Source organism: Centroberyx gerrardi, chromosome 1 (assembly GCF_048128805.1).
Source record: "Centroberyx gerrardi isolate f3 chromosome 1, fCenGer3.hap1.cur.20231027, whole genome shotgun sequence".
Taxonomy (NCBI): Eukaryota; Metazoa; Chordata; class Actinopteri; order Beryciformes; family Berycidae; genus Centroberyx; species Centroberyx gerrardi.
Genome location: NC_135997.1, coordinates 38,113,858 through 38,134,002, shown reverse-complemented (window position 1 = coordinate 38,134,002; position 20,145 = coordinate 38,113,858). Strand labels below are relative to the sequence as shown.

The window sequence follows — 20,145 nt, the reverse complement described above, 5'->3', positions numbered from 1 at the left end:
AAAACTCCAACATTAAAATCTTGATAATGAAAATGAAATGACATATTTCTGACAGTTTATAGTTTTAGCTACATCTCCATAAAAGTAAATATTCTTTAATATCTCAAGAATCACAAATCTGTTGTGGATAAACTGAACAGAGCTGCACATTGGAGTTAAACTGAGAACTGATAAAACATCTTGTTGTTCAGATCTAAATCTCACCGTACAAATCAATCAGCATTTATAAGCTGGAATCAATTCCTCCTGCTGGGACGTTACTGAATAACTATTGGAAATAGAATTATTGTAAAAATATTTTATCTGAGTTTTAATTTCCTGATCCAGGATCTGATCCAGCTCAAATCCTACCCTAACCCTAATCCTATCCTAACCCTAACCCTTCTGATCTGCATCTGAATCATCACTTTTCAAAACCGTTTAGAAATAAAGTTATCATCATGTGGCTGTAAATCCATTTCTCAGATTATTTCTCCTGAAACCAGAAACAAACTGTTCTGTCAAATATAAAGAACTCATATTGTTCTTTACTTTGCCAGCAGTCATTTTGAATGAAACTCTTAATTATTATAATGTATAATCTATAATAATAATGATAATCACAGCAGGTTGCAGATGTTAGATACTGAACAGAGAAAACAGAATATAAATATCTCTTTATTAAAATGTCATTCACTCATAATAAATATAGAAACATTTGACACAACTGAAGCGGAGAGACTGTGTGTGTGTGTGTGTGTGTGTGTGTGTGTGAGATCCACAGTTGTATAAAATGGTCCTCAGTTTCCACATCAGGTGAAACTTCTGCAGCAGGAATCAGGAAATCTTCTTGTTCTTGTTCTTGTTGTTGTTCTTCTTCTTCTTCTTCTTGTCTAGACTCAGCTGATGTTACCCAGCAGGCAGCAGGACAAACAGTTAAGAACTGAAAGGACTTCAGGAGAAAAGTCTTCTCCCAGATGAAGCAGCTGTAGATCTGTAGTGAAGTTTAGATGAAACTATAGAAATATCTCAGCAGAACCCACGGCTCCTGGAGCCGGTCTGTCCCGCTGTCCTTCCTGGACCGGGACATCCCGGTGGATCAGCGGTCTGAGGTGCGTCCTGGGTTTGAATCTGGCCCAGGACCTTCGTCACATGTCCTCCCCCTCTCTCTCCCATCTTTCCTGTGACTGTCCAATAAAGCAAAAAAATGCCAAAAAAAGTAAAATCTAAAAGTTCCTGTCTGAGGGTCAGAGCTCCTCATAGTGTTGGGGTCAACAGTGTGGGGGGTGGGCCTCAGCAGGGGGTGGGGGGGTCTGAGGGGGGGGTGGGGGGTTCTGAGGGGGGGGGTGGGGGGGCAGGCAGTGCTGATCCGCTCCACGATGCTGGACAGACAGTCCAGACTGGAGAGCAGCGAAGGTTTACTGCTGGAATCTGAAAAATATTTAAACTTAATCAGTTTCTGGAGCTAAATCAGCAGCCTGAGACACAAACCATTCACTTACTATAATATTCCCATAATATTGCTATAATATTCCTATAATATTCCCATAATATTGCTATAATATTCCCATAATATTCCTATAATATTCCTATAATATTCCCATAATATTTAATATTCCCATAACATTCCTATAACATTCCCATAATACTCCTATAATATTTAATATTCCCATAATATTCCCATAACATTCCCATAATATTTAATATTCCCATAATATTCCTATTATATTCCCATAACATTCCCATAATATTCCTATACGGCCTTACAGTGTGTCTGTGGTATAGAGAGCTTATGACATCATGGTATGTTTTTATCTTCTATGACATCACTATAATATTTCTATAATAAAACTACAGGTACATAAACAATACTATAGTTTTGCTGTTATATCACACCAACATGTATTCTAGGGTTACTGCAGTTTTCTACAGTTACAACCTGAAGCAGCCTGCAGGCAACTGATCAGCTCAGCATTGAATTGATCAGTTCCGTGTTAACTGATCAGTTCCGTGTTAACTGATCAGTTCCGTGTTAATTGATCAGTTCAGTGTTAATTGATCAGCTTCATGTTGATGTGAACTGACCGTGTCTCTGGCTGCAGGAGGAGCTTTCTCTTCTGGACGGACATGAAGGGCCGAAATCCATCTGGACACACAGAGAGGTTTCTAATGTCAGTCAATCAATCAATCAATCAATCAGTAAACACTGACCCCTGGTGAAGTCTGTTTCTAATAGACTACCATTTACTACCAAAAAACTACCAGAGAACTGAAGTCCAGCAGACTGGAGACTGGATCTTCTGACCCGCTGGCTCTGAACTGAAGCTGCTGATGGATTTTAATTTACAAATCTGGTCCTTCTTCATCTTTTATCTCCATTAAGATAATAAAACCTGGCAGATTGTACTCACTTGGTGTCCAGGTCTTGTCACATTATAAAAGTCTGAGCCTTTCCATTTATTATACAGATATATCTAAGTATGACAGTATGAGCATGCAGCTGTTGGGACAAACTGTCGCACAGGACTTGTCTTTATTAAGAATCATAATTTTCCTGTGTAACACGTGTTACACAGTACTGTGCTTTTTGGATTGTTTTCTGAAATCAATAATATAGCCTAACTTTTAGTACTTTACTTTTGCTGCTTTAGATCACATCCATCACAGAGCGGCCTACAGGTTCTGGAGTTTCTGCATCAGAAACAGAAACTGAGCCGAGAAGAGAAAAGTCTTTGGCTTTACTTTTTCTATTTTTTCCAACTAAAAGAGTTTCAGCTAGTTTGTAGAATTAAATGGTAGACATCACATATAACAATGTTGTCTTTTGTAACCTCAAAAGTAACTTTTTCTCTGAGTATGCTACTCTTTAAATTCCGTCAGACCCACCGTGCGGTCGGAGCAGTCGGACCGGGGGCTGGAGGCGGCAGAGTCCGGGCTGCAGAGCTCCAGCTCCGGCTCTCCGGGCCGCAGCAGCGCCTGCAGCGCCTGGATGTAGCTGATGGCGTTGCGGAGGATTTCCACCTTGGCCAGCCGCTGCCCGGAGCCGGAGGCCGTGCAGCTCTTCAGCGTCTCGAAGGCGTCGTTGACGCGGCCGAGCCGCCGCCGCTCCCGCAGCGTCGCCGCCTTCCGCCGCTCCGCGCCGCTCCGCTTCCTCTTGCAGGCTTTACAGGCCCAGAGGAGGCAGCGGCCGCCGGGCGCCACGGTGTGCCGCTCCTGCTCGGCCGGGTGATGAGGATGAGGAGGACGATGATGGTCCTCTGACTTCAGTAGGCCGCTGTGCACGAGCCGCGCGTCCATGTCATCGAAGAAGAGCATGTCAGAGCTGAAGGATTCATCAGACCAATCAGAGGAGCAGAGAGGGAAGGAGAGATCCAGATCCATCAGACAGAGAGAGGAGGAAGATGAAGAGAAAGACTGAGGAGGGGAAGGAAAAACAAAAGAAAAGAAAAAGAAAAGTCTCCTAAAGCTCCTCTGACAAACTGGCCGATGAGACAGAAAATGACAAAATAAAAGAAAAGTGTGTCCAGGTCTTCAGATCAGCTGATGAGTCAAACTGCAGTCAGACAGTCAGGCAGTAAAGGGACAGTCCGCTGTTTGTGTTTATAAAGGAGTCAGGAGGCGTGTCAGAGGCCGAGGACCAATAGGCTGCTGTGTGTGTGTGTGTGTGTGTGTGTGTGTGTGTGTGTGTGTGTGTGTGTGTGGGGGTGTTAAACAACATGATGGTCAAAACACACACTGCAAAAAAAGTCCATCGTAACAAATCATTTAGTTTCCTTTGAGTGTTAAATCTGTTCTGCTCCTCTGACTGATAGAGCTCACATGGCTCATTAAATATATATACTGTATATAACTAATAAATCATATTTATTTATTCGTTATATACTGTATATAACTAATAAATCAGATTTATTCAGCAGCGGTCTCTGCCTTGGGCCCCAGCTGCCACACAGAAGACCAGAACAGAACTAATGTAAACTTATTTTTAATCAATTTAAAAGAAATTTAGTTATTGAATAACACCCCAACAGATTATCACTTTAAAATCTATTTTCCTTAAAATAAAATATGAAAATAACTCTGCGGCTGAGTTTAGATTTAATTTGTTTCCAGTTTCTCCTGTTTTGAAGGTTTTCTTAAAACCGATGATAATATCTTGAAACCAGGCAGAATAAAAACTTAAACTTTCTTCAGATCAGTTCATCTGAATTACAAACAAGTGAAAAGATCTCAACTCACTTCACTTGTTTTCAGAAAAATACGATTTAAGACTCGATAAAACTGATAAAACTGACTAAATGAGTTGATAAGATTCTTTTTTTCAATGTAAAGATTTAAAAACACTAAAACAGCGGCAACTTTAATCTGCAAATATAAAGCAAAATGGCGGCTCTAGAAAGAAGCCCTCGCTCTTTGATTCTGAGGGACTGACACCAGAACCTGACGTTTACCGCTGAGGTTTTACATCCTGAAACTTTTTCTCATATCAAACTGGAAATATCTGGCGGCGGCGTCACCTCGTCTACGATTGGCCGGTTATCCGGCTACGGTGTTTTTAGGGAGTTTTCCTGAACAATAGACTCATGAGGGCGTCGACACTGTGATGATGAGTATGAGAGTAAATCCATCTGCGATGCAACTAGGTGTCGGCACAGTCGAGCATTCAGACTTTTATACTTATTATATTATATTATAACGCAGCGCATGTGTAACATCAGAGGTTTCCTCAGACTAGTGAACATGGATAAGAAACACAGAAAACCAGAAACATCACGAACTTCCTGTTCTGATGGTTTATTTTCCTCCTGAAGTTCGTTTGGCTGAGAACTTTTTGGTCCTTCTGCAGTGTCCAGGAGACCCTGTGTGTGTGTGTGTGTGTGTGTGTGTGTGTGTGTGTGTGTGTGTGTGTGTGTGTGTGTGTGTGTGTGTGTAATTCACACTTTGGCACTGAGGCAGATCAGACTGTACTGTAGTTCAGTGAAACACAGTCCAGTTTCATCAGATCAGATTCAACATGAAGTGAAGCTGATGAAGCAGATCCAAACATTCAGATGCTGCTGGATGTTGATCTGATGATGGAAACCTGAATCTCCCAGATGTTTCCAGATGCTTCCAGATGTTTCCAGATGTTTCAGTAGTTTACCGCCTGTCTGTTTGGGCGGATGTTGAAGCTGACCGGCTGTTTCCAGCTCTGATCCGACTGTTTCTCTGGTCTCAGACTGAAAGCCTCTCAGCTCAGTGGGAAGTCAGTGTGTTAAATTTAGCAGCTTGTGAAACCTGAGACAGCTGCCCTTCTATCACCCCCCCCCCCCCCCCACCCCCCCCCCCACACACACACACACACACACACACACACACCTTCAGATGAGCCAAACAACATGAACTTGATAGCAGAGGAATCAGCTGCTGTGTTAACTGTGTTCTCTGGTTTGAAGAGAAGCAGCTCAGTGAAATAAGCCTCTGACTCCATACTGTTCATCACATCTGTCTCCACATTTTATTCTGCTGTGTTCCATTACATTTTATAGGATAAAATATGTTTTATTTTACTTACTTAGTTTATTTAAAAGAAGAGAAAGTGAAGCTGAAGTTGACCTGCTATTTCCTCCTGATCTGCTGCTTCTGCTCCTTATTAATGTGTGATATTAAACAACAGTGTGATATTAATGTGTGATATTAAACAACTGTGTGATATTAAACAACAGATGTGTGTGACATAGTGCTTCACAATATATATAAAAAAGACAAGGATAAAAAAAGATTTGATTTTAATTGCAAAAAACAACTGGACGACTTTCTTTACTCATCAAATGTCAGAACAGAGTGGAGACCAACATGTCTGTCAGCTGGCTTTCTGTCTGAAGATAGATCGGCTGGTTATTGTGAATAAGAGCGGTGTGTGTGGAGTCTGAGATTCTTAATTTTGTTCTGAACTCTTCTGAACTCTTCGCTCAGAAGAGGAGAGGAAACAAAAACATCAAATAAAATCCTGTAGTTATGTAGATTATTTTGCTCTTGCATCTTTAACTGCATTCTGATATTTGTGCATTAAATCTTTTTAAATATCAGAGGTAATTTCTCAGCTTTCCTCTTTGGCTCTGCCTGTCTGCTCCCTCTGTGCCGCTCCAGTCCATCAGACCAGATCAGGGCTTCAGGTCCGGATTCCTTGGATTGTTATCAGGTGAAATGATGCAGAACGTTGAGTCACAGCGGCAAAGTGTTTGTTACTGTAAAGTGTTGCAACTGACTGCAGCTGACAGGAACTCACTGAGTCACTTCCTGTTTGGTCAATGAAACTCGACTTTATCCCTGTGATCTGGTCCCTGTAGACCAGGACTGTCAGACCCACCAACTCTACAGCAGCTGATCTTAATGATCAACACCTTCAGCCAGAGAGCAGCAGCTAACGTCTGCAGTCTCTGGACCTGCAGCCTCTGGACCTGCAGTCTCTGGACCTGCAGTCTCTGGACCTGCAGCCTCTGGACCTGCAGCCTCTGGTCCTGCAGCCTCTGGACCTGCAGCCTCTGGTCCTGTAGCCTCTGGACCTGCAGTCTCTGGACCTGCAGCCTCTGGTCCTGCAGCCTCTGGACCTACAGCCTCTGGTCCTGCAGCTTCTGGACCTGCAGCCTCTGGTCCTGCAGCCTCTGGTCCTGCAGCCTCTGGTCCTGCAGCCTCTGGTCCTGCAGCCTCTGGTCCTCTCTGCGGTCGGCCTCGTGGTCGCAGGCCGGCGGTCGCTCCGCTGCTCGCCGCTCCTCCCTGCTGCCTGACATCTGAGTCAGAGTCTCCTTCCTCAGAAGAACACTCCTTCACGCCTTCACACTCCTACGCTACTTTCCCACTATTTTATTTCACCCATAGACTTCTATTATTATTATCATTGGGTGTTTGGAGCAGCTCAGTAGGAGTTTGTTGGTTGGTGTGTAACTCTTTTCACCTGCTGTGCTCTGCAGAGACTCTGCATCACCTCCTTTTCTCAAAGAGTTTGGAAAGAATGAAGAAAGAAAAGAAACCAGCAGCAGGGCTTCTCACATTGAAAAGAATCTCTAACAGAAGAAACTGTTTCTTTACTCGACTGAAGAAGAACAGATTCTGTTCATTTTTGCCTTGTGGACACAGTTACTTCTATTAAAGTGATTTTTTTTTGCATGAAATGAAGCGCTGCCCGTTTCTTCTGACCTCGGTTTCTAACATTTTGGGTTTCCTGAAAGAGTCATGTGACCCGGCGAGGAGCCGCTGACCGACAGGCTGTCAGAGAGCTGGTTAGGGTCAGAGTTCACTTTACAGCTGTCAGTAAAGCTAATTAGCTGCCACTTATTAAAGATGTTTACATCAACATGTTACACATTTAGCTGATGCTGTTGTCCAGAGAGACAGACAGACTGCTGGATGCTGACCGGCTCACTTTACGACTCAGACTGAGCAGGGGAAGGAGGCGTTACGCCCGCATCTCTGAAAACACTTTCAGACAAACAGGAGATTCAGACCTGAACACACAGACTGAGCATGGAGAATTGATCCTGTTTGTTGTATATTGCAGCTTTAATGCATCCTGGCAGGATCAGATCAAAGTCAGTTCTTAGACCTGAAGTGAAGAGTGAGCGCAGCCTCGCTGATGTTTCTCTGGTTTCTGTTCGGCTGAAGCCTTTAACTCCACCTCCGTCTGTCTGGAGTTTACAGATCAGGTTTCATAAGGAGGCTGAAGCTGTTTCACTGGATCAGTTTATAGTCTGATAGTCTGATAGTCTGGGTGCTTTATTAGGTTATGATGGGGGTGGGGGGGTGGGGGGGATGTAGCCTCTTGTGCTTATATTGTATTTTTATTTATTGATTCTCAGTCTGGTCTTAGTAGCCGTTTGTCTGTATATTATTAAATGTGGTGATTTGTTTTGTGGTTTTATTTCAAACTCTGTAAACAAAATACACAAGAGACGATAAAGACTGAAACTGAACTGAATTTTATCGGTTAGAGAGATAAAAGTTTAGACACCAGCAGTAAAGTTGGGCTTCAGTATTTTGGTAATGTCCTTCCAAGTTAGTTCGCGTTAGTTAACACCAGACAGTTCAATTTGCTCGGTCTTGCTCACACACTTCTTAAAACTAATGTGGAGAACATGATGTCTTCCTCTGTCATCCTTCTTCTTCTTCTGCTTGTTGTTCTTCTTCTTTCAAACAAAAACCAACAGCAGTAAATCTTCAGTCCCTTCATCAAAGCCAGTTCAACAAGGAAACCTGATCTGATCTGATGTGGTGTGGTGCTGTAGCCGGACATGTTGGGGGGGGGGGGGGGGGGGGGCTGGACCGGGATGTGGTTTCCAGATGGATCACAGCCCCCCCCTCCCCCCAACCCCCTGCTGACTTTACGCCTCCTAACAGCCAGTCAGACCCAGCGGACCGTCAGCCTGTCAGGTCTCACTCTGCTCTGCTGCTCTTCAGTCTTTAGAGAAGAAGTCAAACATTTTAACTTTCAGCAGGAAAGTCCTGAGCTTCTTAACAGGTTTTCACAGCAGGAGCTCTTTCCAGCTGTATTTGACCTGGACTCTTTATCCATCATTCTGATCAATTCTGACCAAAATCCCGTCAGTTGCTTCACTATCGATCAGCTGACCTCAGTCCGGTCCGGTCCGGTCCGGTCCGGTCCGGTCCGGACGGCAACAGACTGCAGATCAGCCTGAGTCTCTGCTTCTCTGCAGAGTGACGGGAAACAGACTTCAGAAACCGACTGGAGGAACATCCAGCGGTGATCCAGCTTCATCAAAGCTTCACATCACAAAACTCTCTTCACCTCCAGGCTCATGAGCAGATACAGGAGGAGCTGATGTTCACTGACTGGAAGCTGAAACTTCTCCAGATGTTCCAGTTCAGCTTCTGCTCAGAGCGACTTCAATCTAAATCAATTCAATGAATAAAATAAATGAAGTAAATAAAAGCCAATAAATAAAACTGGTGAATAAAGCCTGGCAGGTGAGCGGCTCCTCAGGCAGCGCGGCACTTGCTGACTGAGTTACTGCTTCCTGTTGCGAGGCGTTGGGTCGGCTGACCTCTGACCTCTGACATGGAGTAATGGCCATGACTAACAGCTGTAATTGGCTGTGAGCAGAGATGGGCAGTATTTCTGTTACTTGTATTTGAAACACGTATTTCAATTACTTTTGAGTATTTTGTAATTGGTATTTGACAGGGCTGAAAAAATTCAAATAGAGTGGAGTAATTTTGTATTTTCAAAATACTTTCTCCATGATTCATAAAACATAAAAAAAATTAATGTAAATACATCTTAAAATGAAGAACAATACACTTAGACACACTCACACACAGTGATTTTGTAAGCCCACACTACTCACAGTATTTCCATAATGAAGTTAATCTTCTGTGAAGCTCTGTTGAAGCATTTAATCCAAGTATTCGAACACAGCTTCTTGTTATTTAGTGATTTCTTCATTTCAAGTCCAAGAAGAAAGGTTGAACAGTAAAGTGAAATCAGTCTGGCATATTGGGGATATACTGTGTGAAAACGGTGTGAGTGTTCTCGTGTGCACGCGTGGATACGTGTGCAAGTGTGTTTATGCCTGGGTAAAATATGTACATACACAGTACAGGCATATGCATATACAGTAGCATTCTACTTCCTGTTCTTCCTTCCTGTATGGTTCAAACTCTCACCAGAGCCTTGTGTACATTATACAAATCTGAATGTTCTGCCATTTTGTACAAAGTCTGAATGCCCAATGTTACAAATGTATTTTCCTGTATTTTGTTTTTCAAAATATATATTTATATATATTTATTTAAGTATTTTATCTTGATACATTTTCTGGCTCCAGTATTTTGTATTTTATTTTGATACATTTATTTGAGGGGTATTTTGTATTTTGTAACAAGATACATTTTTATGTACCTTTGCCCATCTCTGGCTGTGAGTATAGTCATTTACCCCCCCCCCCCCCCCCCGACCCCCCCCCCCCCCTTTGAGTCACAATAAGAATCAGACTGATAGTGATTTAGTCACTGATAGTCACTTTTCTTCACAAAGTTACAAAGAAAAGACAAGATAAGATAAAACATGAGACTTTATTGTCTGTTCTCAGAAATTTGTCTTGCAACACCGGCTGCATCATCAAAATAACATGCTAAAGAAACACCCCGACTGAATGATGACATCATCAATACGTTCCTCAGTAGAGCCCCTCCCTTCCTCCTCCTCCTCTTCCTCCCTCCCTGATTTTTTATCGATGCAAGACTCGGAAATCATGAAAAAATTGTGTGAGGTGGAAACATTTGCTTTTGTGGAATATTTAGATGAAGCACGAACACAGAAAACACACGATGTGTCAGTTGCTCTGTCTCATGTCAGCTGTCTGTCTGTTTTATATGTTGTTGTAATTGTGTCATGTGGGATGAGCCATTCAGACGGTATGACACGAAAATAAAAAATTCATTCATTCATTGTTGTCTGTAATGTCAGACAGCAGAGTGACGTCATGACATGACAGCGGTTAGCGGCGATCACAGCAGAGCTGCCGCCGCCATGTTGGACAACTGACAGCAGCAGGACGTCTGTACTGATCCGCTCGGTTACAGAATATAACTTCAGTATGTAACGACACACAGGAGGGAGGTGAAGTCAGATGTTCTTCTTCAGATGTTCTCCAGTCTTCCTCACTGTGTTTTCCTCCTGTCCGTCCTGACGGGTCGACGCTCTGAGACCTGGCAGGACGTCCAGCAGATGGTCTGTGGTCGCTCATGTGTGACTCTCCTCTCCTGAAAAAGAGATTTTCACCCAAACTGACTCGGTGGTTTTTCTCTCTGCTGCTTAAAGACATTTCACATCTGAGAGAAAAGAAACTTCTGACTCATCACAGTCACTTCACTGTGCTGATATTTAAAAAAAATATTAAAAACCTGTGTATTTTCTTGACTTAAAGCAACACAAAATACCTGGGAATTAAAAAAAAACATTTATTGGTAACACACACACACACACACACACACACACACACACACACACACACACACACACACACACACACACACACCCTCAGCCTTCCAGAGTGTTCAGTCTTGAGAACAGATCATGGTCAGAGGTCAGAGGTCAGAGGTTAAACCAATCCAACCTGCTCTCTCTCTCTCCTGCTGTGATGAAACATCAGGTCTCTTCCTGTAGAGGGGACAGATGTCGGCGCGGGCTCCCAGGGAGCGGCCGGTGTCTGGGCTTGTCGTTGTCGTCGGGATGTTTTCTCACTCGGCGACTGAAGTGTCGACGGCGCTGAAATGTTTTATGATCATGTGACCCGGACAGGAAGGAAGAGCCGAGAACAAACATCAGTTCAAACCAGGAGCGCTCTGCTCCAGACTGAGGTTCACAACACAGTCCAGACTGATGCAGAAGGGAAGGGAAGAAGACTGTGTATATACACACAGTATGTATATATATATATATATATATATATATATATATATATATATATATATATATATATATATATATATATATATGTATGACATATATCACTGTACATGCACTAGACTAGCACTAGCACTATGTAATAGATATCATCAGTCATCTCTCAGAAATGATAATTGAGTAATATGTGTAAAGTTAGTGAGTAAAACAAAAAATCGATTCTGACTTGATTATCTTGTCCTGTCTGTCTGTCTCTCAGGTTTTTCTGTCATCAACTTTTTATTTTGTGTAAATTTGCTGCAGCACATGAAACTCCTCAAACCACGAAGTGAGAAAATCACCTGAGAATAAAAAGTTAATGTTAATATAATATACTGTATATGTAATATATACTGTAATAGTACTATAGTAGTAATATAATATAGTTGAGTGGAGTCTGCAGGTTGCTGTGAAGATGATGAGAGAAGAGACGTCACTTCAAACTACTGAAGCACCAACAGCTGCATTTAACATAGTTAGTGTTTTAGGTGAGTCCAGTAGAGTTCTGTACAGTCCAGTAGAGTTCTGTACAGTCCAGTAGAGTTCTGTACAGTCCAGTGGAGTTCAGTAGAGTTCTGTACAGTCCAGTGGAGTTCAGTAGAGTTCTGTACAGTCCAGTGGAGTTCAGTAGAGTTCTGTACAGTCCAGTAGAGTTCAGTAGAGTTCTGTAGAGTTCTCTAAAGTTCTGTAGAGTTCAGTAGAGTTCAGTAGAGTTCAGTAGAGTTCTGTACAGTCCAGTGGAGTTCAGTAGAGTTCTGTACAGTCCAGTGGAGTTCAGTAGAGTTCTGTACAGTCCAGTAGAGTTCAGTAGAGTTCAGTAGAGTTCTCTAAAGTTCTGTAGAGTTCAGTAGAGTTCAGTAGAGTTCTGTACAGTCCAGTAGAGTTCAGTAGAGTTCAGTAGAGTTCTGTAGAGTTCAGCAGAGTTCAGCAGAGTTCTGTGGAGTTCTGTAGAGTTCTGTAGAGTTCTATAGAGTTCTGTAGAGTTCAGTAGAGTTCTGTAGAGTTCTATAGAGTTATGTAGAGTTCAGTAGAGTTCAGTAGAGTTCTGTAGAGTTCTATAGAGTTCTGTACAGTCCAGTAGAGTTCTGTAGAGTTCTCTAAAGTTCTGTAGAGTTCAGTAGAGTTCAGTAGAGTTCTGTACAGTCCAGTAGAGTTCAGTAGAGTTCAGTAGAGTTCTGTAGAGTTCAGCAGAGTTCAGCAGAGTTCTGTGGAGTTCTGTAGAGTTCTATAGAGTTCTGTAGAGTTCAGTAGAGTTCTGTAGAGTTTTGTAGAGTTCTATAGAGTTATGTAGAGTTCAGTAGAGTTCAGTAGAGTTCTGTAGAGTTCTATAGAGTTCTGTAGAGTTCAGTAGAGTTCTGTACAGTCCAGTGGAGTTCAGTAGAGTTCTGTACAGTCCAGTGGAGTTCAGTAGAGTTCTGTACAGTCCAGTAGAGTTCAGTAGAGTTCAGTAGAGTTCAGTAGAGTTCTCTAAAGTTCTGTAGAGTTCAGTAGAGTTCAGTAGAGTTCTGTACAGTCCAGTAGAGTTCAGTAGAGTTCAGTAGAGTTCTCTAAAGTTCTGTAGAGTTCAGTAGAGTTCAGTAGAGTTCTGTACAGTCCAGTAGAGTTCAGTAGAGTTCAGTAGAGTTCTGTAGAGTTCAGCAGAGTTCAGCAGAGTTCTGTGGAGTTCTGTAGAGTTCTGTAGAGTTCTATAGAGTTCTGTAGAGTTCAGTAGAGTTCTATAGAGTTCTGTAGAGTTCTGTAGAGTTATGTAGAGTTCAGTAGAGTTCTGTAGAGTTCTGTAGAGTTCTATAGAGTTCTGTAGAGTTCTGTAGAGTTCTGTAGAGTTCAGTAGAGTTCTGTAGAGTTCTATAGAGTTCTATAGAGTTCTGTAGAGTTCAGTAGAGTTCTGTAGAGTTCTATAGAGTTCAGTAGAGTTCTATAGAGTTCTGTAGAGTTCTGTAGAGTTCAGTAGAGTTCAGTAGAGTTCTCTAAAGTTCTGTAGAGTTCAGTAGAGTTCAGTAGAGTTCTGTACAGTCCAGTAGAGTTCAGTAGAGTTCAGTAGAGTTCTCTAAAGTTCTGTAGAGTTCAGTAGAGTTCAGTAGAGTTCTGTACAGTCCAGTAGAGTTCAGTAGAGTTCAGTAGAGTTCTGTAGAGTTCAGCAGAGTTCAGCAGAGTTCTGTGGAGTTCTGTAGAGTTCTGTAGAGTTCTATAGAGTTCTGTAGAGTTCAGTAGAGTTCTATAGAGTTCTGTAGAGTTCTGTAGAGTTATGTAGAGTTCAGTAGAGTTCTGTAGAGTTCTATAGAGTTCTGTAGAGTTCTGTAGAGTTCTGTAGAGTTCAGTAGAGTTCTGTAGAGTTCTATAGAGTTCTATAGAGTTCTGTAGAGTTCAGTAGAGTTCTGTAGAGTTCAGTAGAGTTCAGTAGAGTTCTATAGAGTTCTGTAGAGTTCTGTAGAGTTCAGTAGAGTTCTGTAGAGTTCTATAGAGTTCTGTAGAGTTCAGTAGAGTTCTATAGAGTTCTGTAGAGTTCTGTAGAGTTCAGTAGAGTTCAGTAGAGTTCTATAGAGTTCAGTAGAGTTCTGTAGAGTTCTGTAGAGTTCTATAGAGTTCTGTAGAGTTCTGTAGAGTTCTGTAGAGTTCTATAGAGTTCTATAGAGTTCTGTAGAGTTCAGTAGAGTTCTATAGAGTTCAGTAGAGTTCTGTAGAGTTCAGTAGAGTTCAGTAGAGTTCTGTAGAGTTCTGTAGAGTTCTATAGAGTTCTATAGAGTTCAGTAGAGTTCAGTAGAGTTCTGTAGTGTGCAGCAACCCTTGCAGCAGCAGGATTAAGATGGCAAGCCGCGGTGTTCCACCCAGACGCCCCCCCCCCCCCACACACACACACACACTACCACCCCTCCAACACACACACACACACACACACACACACACACACTACCACCCCCCTAACACACACACACACACACACACACACACACACACACACACACACATACCACCCCCCCCACATCCCATACAGCACACACAGTGAAATGTGAGTTTCAGTCTGAATACTTCAAAGAGAAAGTGAGAATATGAACAACTGCTCCTGATGCAGTTTGATCCTGTCAGTCTGTTGTCAGTTCTGAACCTGAAGGTCAGTCAGGTCAAACTGACTGCTCACTGCCGCCATTTCAAAACAAACCAAGGGACGCCTCCTTGACTCTAATTGGCTGACATATACAGATAAACACTGTGGGTCAGGGCAGCTTTCATCCACTCACTTGTAATTTTTAATATTTGGTAAAATACAGATTTGATCCTGACTCTCCTGTTAATTAATGACCTCTGGTTGGTGGAGCTGACTTTAGGTATTGGACTCAAAATCCCACTGATCTGTCAGGAACAAACAGGCTGCATGTGCTTCAGTCCCATCAACAACTAGAGAAACGAGATGAGTGACAGACAGTACTGACAGACAGTACTGACACAGTACTGACAGGCTGACACAGTACTGACAGATTAGTAGGAAGATGAAGCTCTGACTCGACTGTTTATGTTTCTAAAAACTCTCTGGATTCTTGTACTCTGCACTTGCTTGTTCTTAGTGGGTCGTTACTGTTGATAATTGAAGTTTAATTGGAGATCAGACTGGTGTTTTTCTTTGATTAAGATGTTGAGCTAACTGTTGGCCAGAGTGTTTTTATAATCTAATGTTATTTTCACTCTGCAGGAATAAATTCAATTCAATTCAAATTTATTTGTATAGCACCACCTCATACAAAAGCAGTTCAAAGTGCTTTACATAAAAACAGAAAAAAACTGCAAAAATGTGCAAATAAACAGAAACATCCATGCATACATACACATAAAAACACATATACATACACACATACAAACAAACATAATGTACAAATACAGTGTGCACTCGAGTGAAAAGGACGGTCTTTAGTTTGGTTTTGAAAGAACAGTGTTGGAGTCTAAGATCAGCAGGCAAACTGTTCCATTCTTTAGGTGAATAAATACTGAAAGACATCTCACCAGAGTTTGAAAGTGCTCTGGGCACATGGAGGAGATTTCCACCTTGAGAGATCTGCTGGGGTTATAAACTGACAGCATGTCTGAGATGTGCTGTGGAGCCAGACCAGCAAGTGCTTTGTAAACCAACAGGAGGATTTTGAATTGTATTCTGAAAACAGGCAGCCAGTGAAGGTTCCTGAGGACTGGAGTTATACGGTCTGATCTTTTTGTCCTGGTAAGAACTCGTGCGGCTGAGTTCTGGATGAGTTGTAATCTATGGATTGTTTTGTTTGGAAGACCGATAAACAGAGAATTGCAATAATCCAGCCTGCTCATGACAAATGCATGCATGAGTTCCTCTGAGTCAGACTGGGAAAGGAAGCCTCTGATTCTGGAAATGTTTCTGAGTTGGAAAAAGGCAACCTTGGTGATGCCAGGTACTCACAGACTAACTGTCTCTGGGCTTTAGGACCCACAACCAAAATCTCAGTTTTCTCCCCGTTCAGCTGAAGGAAGTTTGCTGCCATCCAGTGGTTGATTTCTTCCAAGCAGCTGACTAGGGAGTTTATGGGTTGGAAGTCATCAGTGGATAGTGAGATGAGAAGCTGCGTGTCATCGGCATAATTATGGTAGCTGATGTTATGTTTGCTGATAATGTGACCAAGGGGAAGCATATATAGGTTGAATAGGAGAGGACCCAGGATGGAGCCCAGCGGGACCCCACACAGTAATTCGTGTCTGCTGGAGTGGAAGTCCCCGAGTGTGACTATGAAATTTTGATTTTGCAGGTAGGACTCAAACCACTGAAGGACCGTGCAGGACAGACCCACCCAGTTTCTTAGCCTTTCCAGCAGGATCCCATGATCCACTGTGTCAAATGCAGAGCTTAGGTCTAGGAGTATTAGGACTGAGGTTTTTTTATTGTCTGTGTTGATCCTCATGTCATTAACAACTTTTAAAAGAGCAGTTTCTGTGCTATGAGACGTGTGGAAGCCAGACTGGAATTTGTCATAAATATTATTATCTGTGAGATAGCAGTTTAGTTGCTGATATACAATTTTCTCAATGTTCTTACTCAGGAAGGTGAGGTTGGAGATCGGCCTATAGTTGCTAAGTGCATTTGGGTCCAGGTTATTCTTTTTTAGAAGTGGTCTAATAGCAGCAGTTTTCATGCAATGGGGAAAGATACCAGTCTGGAGAGAACAGTTTACAATTGACAGGATGTCATCTGTTAGAAAATTAAAAACAGATTTAAAAAAGGATGCTGGAAGTGGATCAAGGGGGCTGGTAGAGGACTTAAGTCGATTTATAGCATCAGTGAGATCTCTGGAGTCTACAGTGGAGAAATGCTTGAGACCGTTAGCACGCAGTGGTGGAGGTATGTCATAGTTAGCAGTGAAGTTAGTAATTGGGATATTGCCCCTGATGTTAAGAATTTTGTCGTTAAAAAATGATGCAAATTCATTGCATTTGGCGGTTGAGAAAGTATCAGAAGAAACAGCAGGGGAGGGGCTAATGAGTTTATCAGTGGTTGAGAAAAGGTGTTTTGAATCGTTTTTGTGGGTGTCGATAAGAGTTGAGAAGAATTCTTTTCTGGCCTGTTTCAAGCTTCTGTTGTAGTTCCTGAGGGTGTTTTTGAAAAAGTCCCGGTCAACGTGCAGTTTTGATTTTCTCCACCTCCTCTCGGCTTTTCGGCAGTCTCTTTTGAGCTGCTTTATGATCTCAGCATTTCTCCACGGGGCTTTACATTTGCTAGAAATTTTTTTAGATCTTAGTGGTGCAGCATTATTGATACTGTCTAACAGAAGAGAATTAAAGCGATCGGCCAGGTCGTCACAACTGCTGCTCTCAGATAAAGGCAGCAAGGAGGACTTTGCACTAAGAAAGTAAGTCAGTCTAAAAGACTGCAGTGATGTTTCACAGAAGTGCCGTTTCTTGACATGTCGACAGGTGATGGCTCGATCAGCAGCTAAGAGTACACTGAAGAAAACACAGTAATGGTCCGACAGTGCAACATCGTTGACAGCACTTACTCTGATATCAGTACCCATGGAGATGACAAGGTCAAGTATGTGTCCGTGTTGATGAGTTGGCTCCTTAACATGTCGGGTCAAGTCAAACTGCAATAACTCATTAAAATAGACTGTGGTGGACGCTGTGGAATTATCAATGTGAATGTTGAAATCACCAGAAATAATTACTTTGGTGTAGTCAATACAGATATTTGATAGCAGATCTGCAAAATCACTCATGAATTCAGAGTTGTATTTAGATGGTCGGTACATTATCAGAAGTCACACTGTAGGTTGACAGCAACATATTCGAAGCTCTGGTACTCTCCAGGTGAGACCTGAAGACAGTTTAAAGAATCAGAGAAAATGGCTGCTACTCCCCCACCTCGTTTGCCCTGCCCTGCAGAGTGCAGAGAGTTATTACTGGGGGGTGATGCCTCACGCAGTGTGAAGAAATTATTTGTATCTAGCCATGTTTCAGTAATAAAAAGAGCATCAAGGTCATTATCCTCAATAAGTTTGCTGACCATAAATGACTTATTGGTCAGGGAACGGACATTCAATAGAGCAAAATGAAGAGCATGTGAGGTAGGCCTGGGGTGTGGGGTAGTATGATTGAGAATGATGGGGATGAGGTTATCCAAGTTAGCTTTAGAAATACCTCTGTTTACGTTAACTGACCTATCAGAAATCATAACAGGAATAGCAGGCGGGAGTACAGATGCAGACGTACAGGGAAGTTTTTTTAAACTAGGTCGATCTGGGCCGTTACAGTGAATGGGATCAAATGTACAGGCGGGACTGTCCACCGCTAGTTTGTTGTTTTGATGATGTCATCTACTGTCGGCCGAGGGGACGCACATGTGATGAAGACCGTCCAGGAGCCAGACTGTCTTCAGATCCAGTGACAGTGATAAACTCTAACTGTCTGCATGAAACTTATTTAATGGCACAGATCACATGTCACCCAGTCACTGACTTCACAGGCATCTTCTGATGAAATCAGCGAGCGAGAGAGAGTCATGTGACTGGATGACAGCGGTCGCAGCGGCGGCGGCCTGCGTCAGGTCACTGTGTCCTTCATCCCTCAGCGTCGTCTTCCAGGCGAGGCGAGGACAACAAGCAGCTCAGGCAGCGCAAAAAAACAAAACTACTACATCATCTGTGTTCAGATGAAGGTGATCAGACTCAAACTGACTCACCATGTAATAAGAAGAAGTCACCGCTGAATCTGCCCACGTCACCCAACATGTTTGTTCTGGTTCGTCTCTGTCAGGCCGCTGTGACCTCTGACCTCTGACCTGCTGCTGATCGAAGAGTTTGGGCTTTTTCTACTGTTTGACTCGCTGTAATAAGCAAAATGTGTAAAAGAAGTTGCATGGCAGAAAGCAGTTTCTCTGGTGACTCATGTCCAAACATGATGTCCAATGTCCAATCAGTGTGAAGGATTTTGAACCGGACGCTTCCTGTGAGATAAACCTCATACAGGATTAGAGCCTGTTACAAAATATAAGGGGGATTCTTAAAAAAGCATGGGAAGTGTACATTTTGTTTTATTTGTGAGATACATGTAGAGATGCATGTTGAGGAGGAGTTGGAAAAGTATCAGTGCCAAAACACTTAAGAATTCAGCTTGTTGACATGTAAAGATCATAATGACTTGATGTGATCTGCAGTACATCAGTTTTATTTATCAGTTTTAGATCAGTTTTCATCACTTACTCATAACTCTTCTTCAGCTTCATAAAGAAAACACAGAGAACTAACCCCCCCCCCCCCACACACACACACACACACACACACACACCCCTCCTAACCCACTACCGCCCCCCCCCCCCCCCCCCCCCCCCACACACACACCCCTCCCTCAAGGCCAGCAGGTCGGCCATCTTGGCTCAGGCAGAGAGTGTCGCTCAGAAACCCGATAGCGCTGCCTGATGCCAGCGTCATGTTGAGAATTTATGGTGAAATACCTGGACTTTAACAGGCCGCCGCCCACATGAACAGCGTCCAATCAGTAGACCCTGAGGTCACGGAAACTCTGAGCTCATCCATAAAGATTATGTTGCTCACCAACAACAGCTTGGAGGAACCGAGGGTGAAGAAAAGTTATCGGTCTGTCCTGAATCCTCCTGTTTACCAGGCCGGTTCCTGAACCAACAGCTGGACTCAGATCAGCTCTAACAAGGTTCAGGAGTTTAGGATCAGGTTTGGTTTATTTACATGTAGAAATTATAAAAACAGAAATGCAAACTGTGGGTGAGACAAAGAAATCTCATGGAGAAATCTCACCCAACAGTTAAAATCAGAATAAACAGAAAGTAACAACTAAAAATCCCCTTCTACAACACAGTCTCTACTGGTTTCTACTGGGAGCTGACAGTACAACACAGTCTCTACTGGTTTCTACTGGGAGCTGACAGTACAACACAGTCTCTACTGGTTTCTACTGGGAGCTGATTACCACTCTCAACACAGACCTTTCAGCTTCATCTCCAGCCTGCTGCCAGCAGCTGTGTCTCCATGATGGAGGAACATTGCAGAATTGTCTGTTAGTTAATGAAGTCTAAATCTCAACATGATCTCACACAAGTACGTGAAATGAGCACGAACTCTAAAACGGTGATTTATGTATTATGGAAAAATAACGTTTCTCCACCATGAACTGAATTATGTCCCAAAGGCTGGTTAACAGTTAAGTGTAGGCAACTGAAACGACTTTGGTTAAAGTTTGGGTTAATGTTA

The 20,145-nt window shown here is 42.7% G+C and overlaps 1 protein-coding gene across 1 annotated transcript; it reads right to left on the bottom strand.

The window, feature by feature from the left end:
* Positions 1–599: 599 nt before the first annotated feature.
* On the bottom strand, positions 600–3,360 carry LOC139929662 (myoblast determination protein 1 homolog). Its single transcript, XM_071922628.2, has 4 exons — positions 2,866–3,360; positions 2,065–2,125; positions 1,345–1,410; positions 600–625 (listed from the first exon to the last, which is right to left on the bottom strand). The coding sequence occupies exons 1-4, from the start codon at positions 3,358–3,360 to the stop codon at positions 600–602; spliced, it is 648 nt and encodes a 215-aa protein (XP_071778729.2).
* Positions 3,361–20,145: the final 16,785 nt, after the last annotated feature.

What these genes read in the sequence shown, in the direction of transcription:
- LOC139929662 (XM_071922628.2), bottom strand. Translation starts at nt 3,360, where the DNA reads ATGGATCTGGATCTCTCCTTCCCTCTCTGCTCCTCTGATTGGTCTGAT. An exon ending in CCGACTGCTCCGACCGCACG is followed by an intron (nt 2,126 to 2,865) that starts GTGGGTCTGACG and finishes CTGTGTGTCCAG; the next exon opens with ATGGATTTCGGCCCTTCATG. An exon ending in CTCCTGCAGCCAGAGACACG is followed by an intron (nt 1,411 to 2,064) that starts GTCAGTTCACAT and finishes AATATTTTTCAG; the next exon opens with ATTCCAGCAGTAAACCTTCG.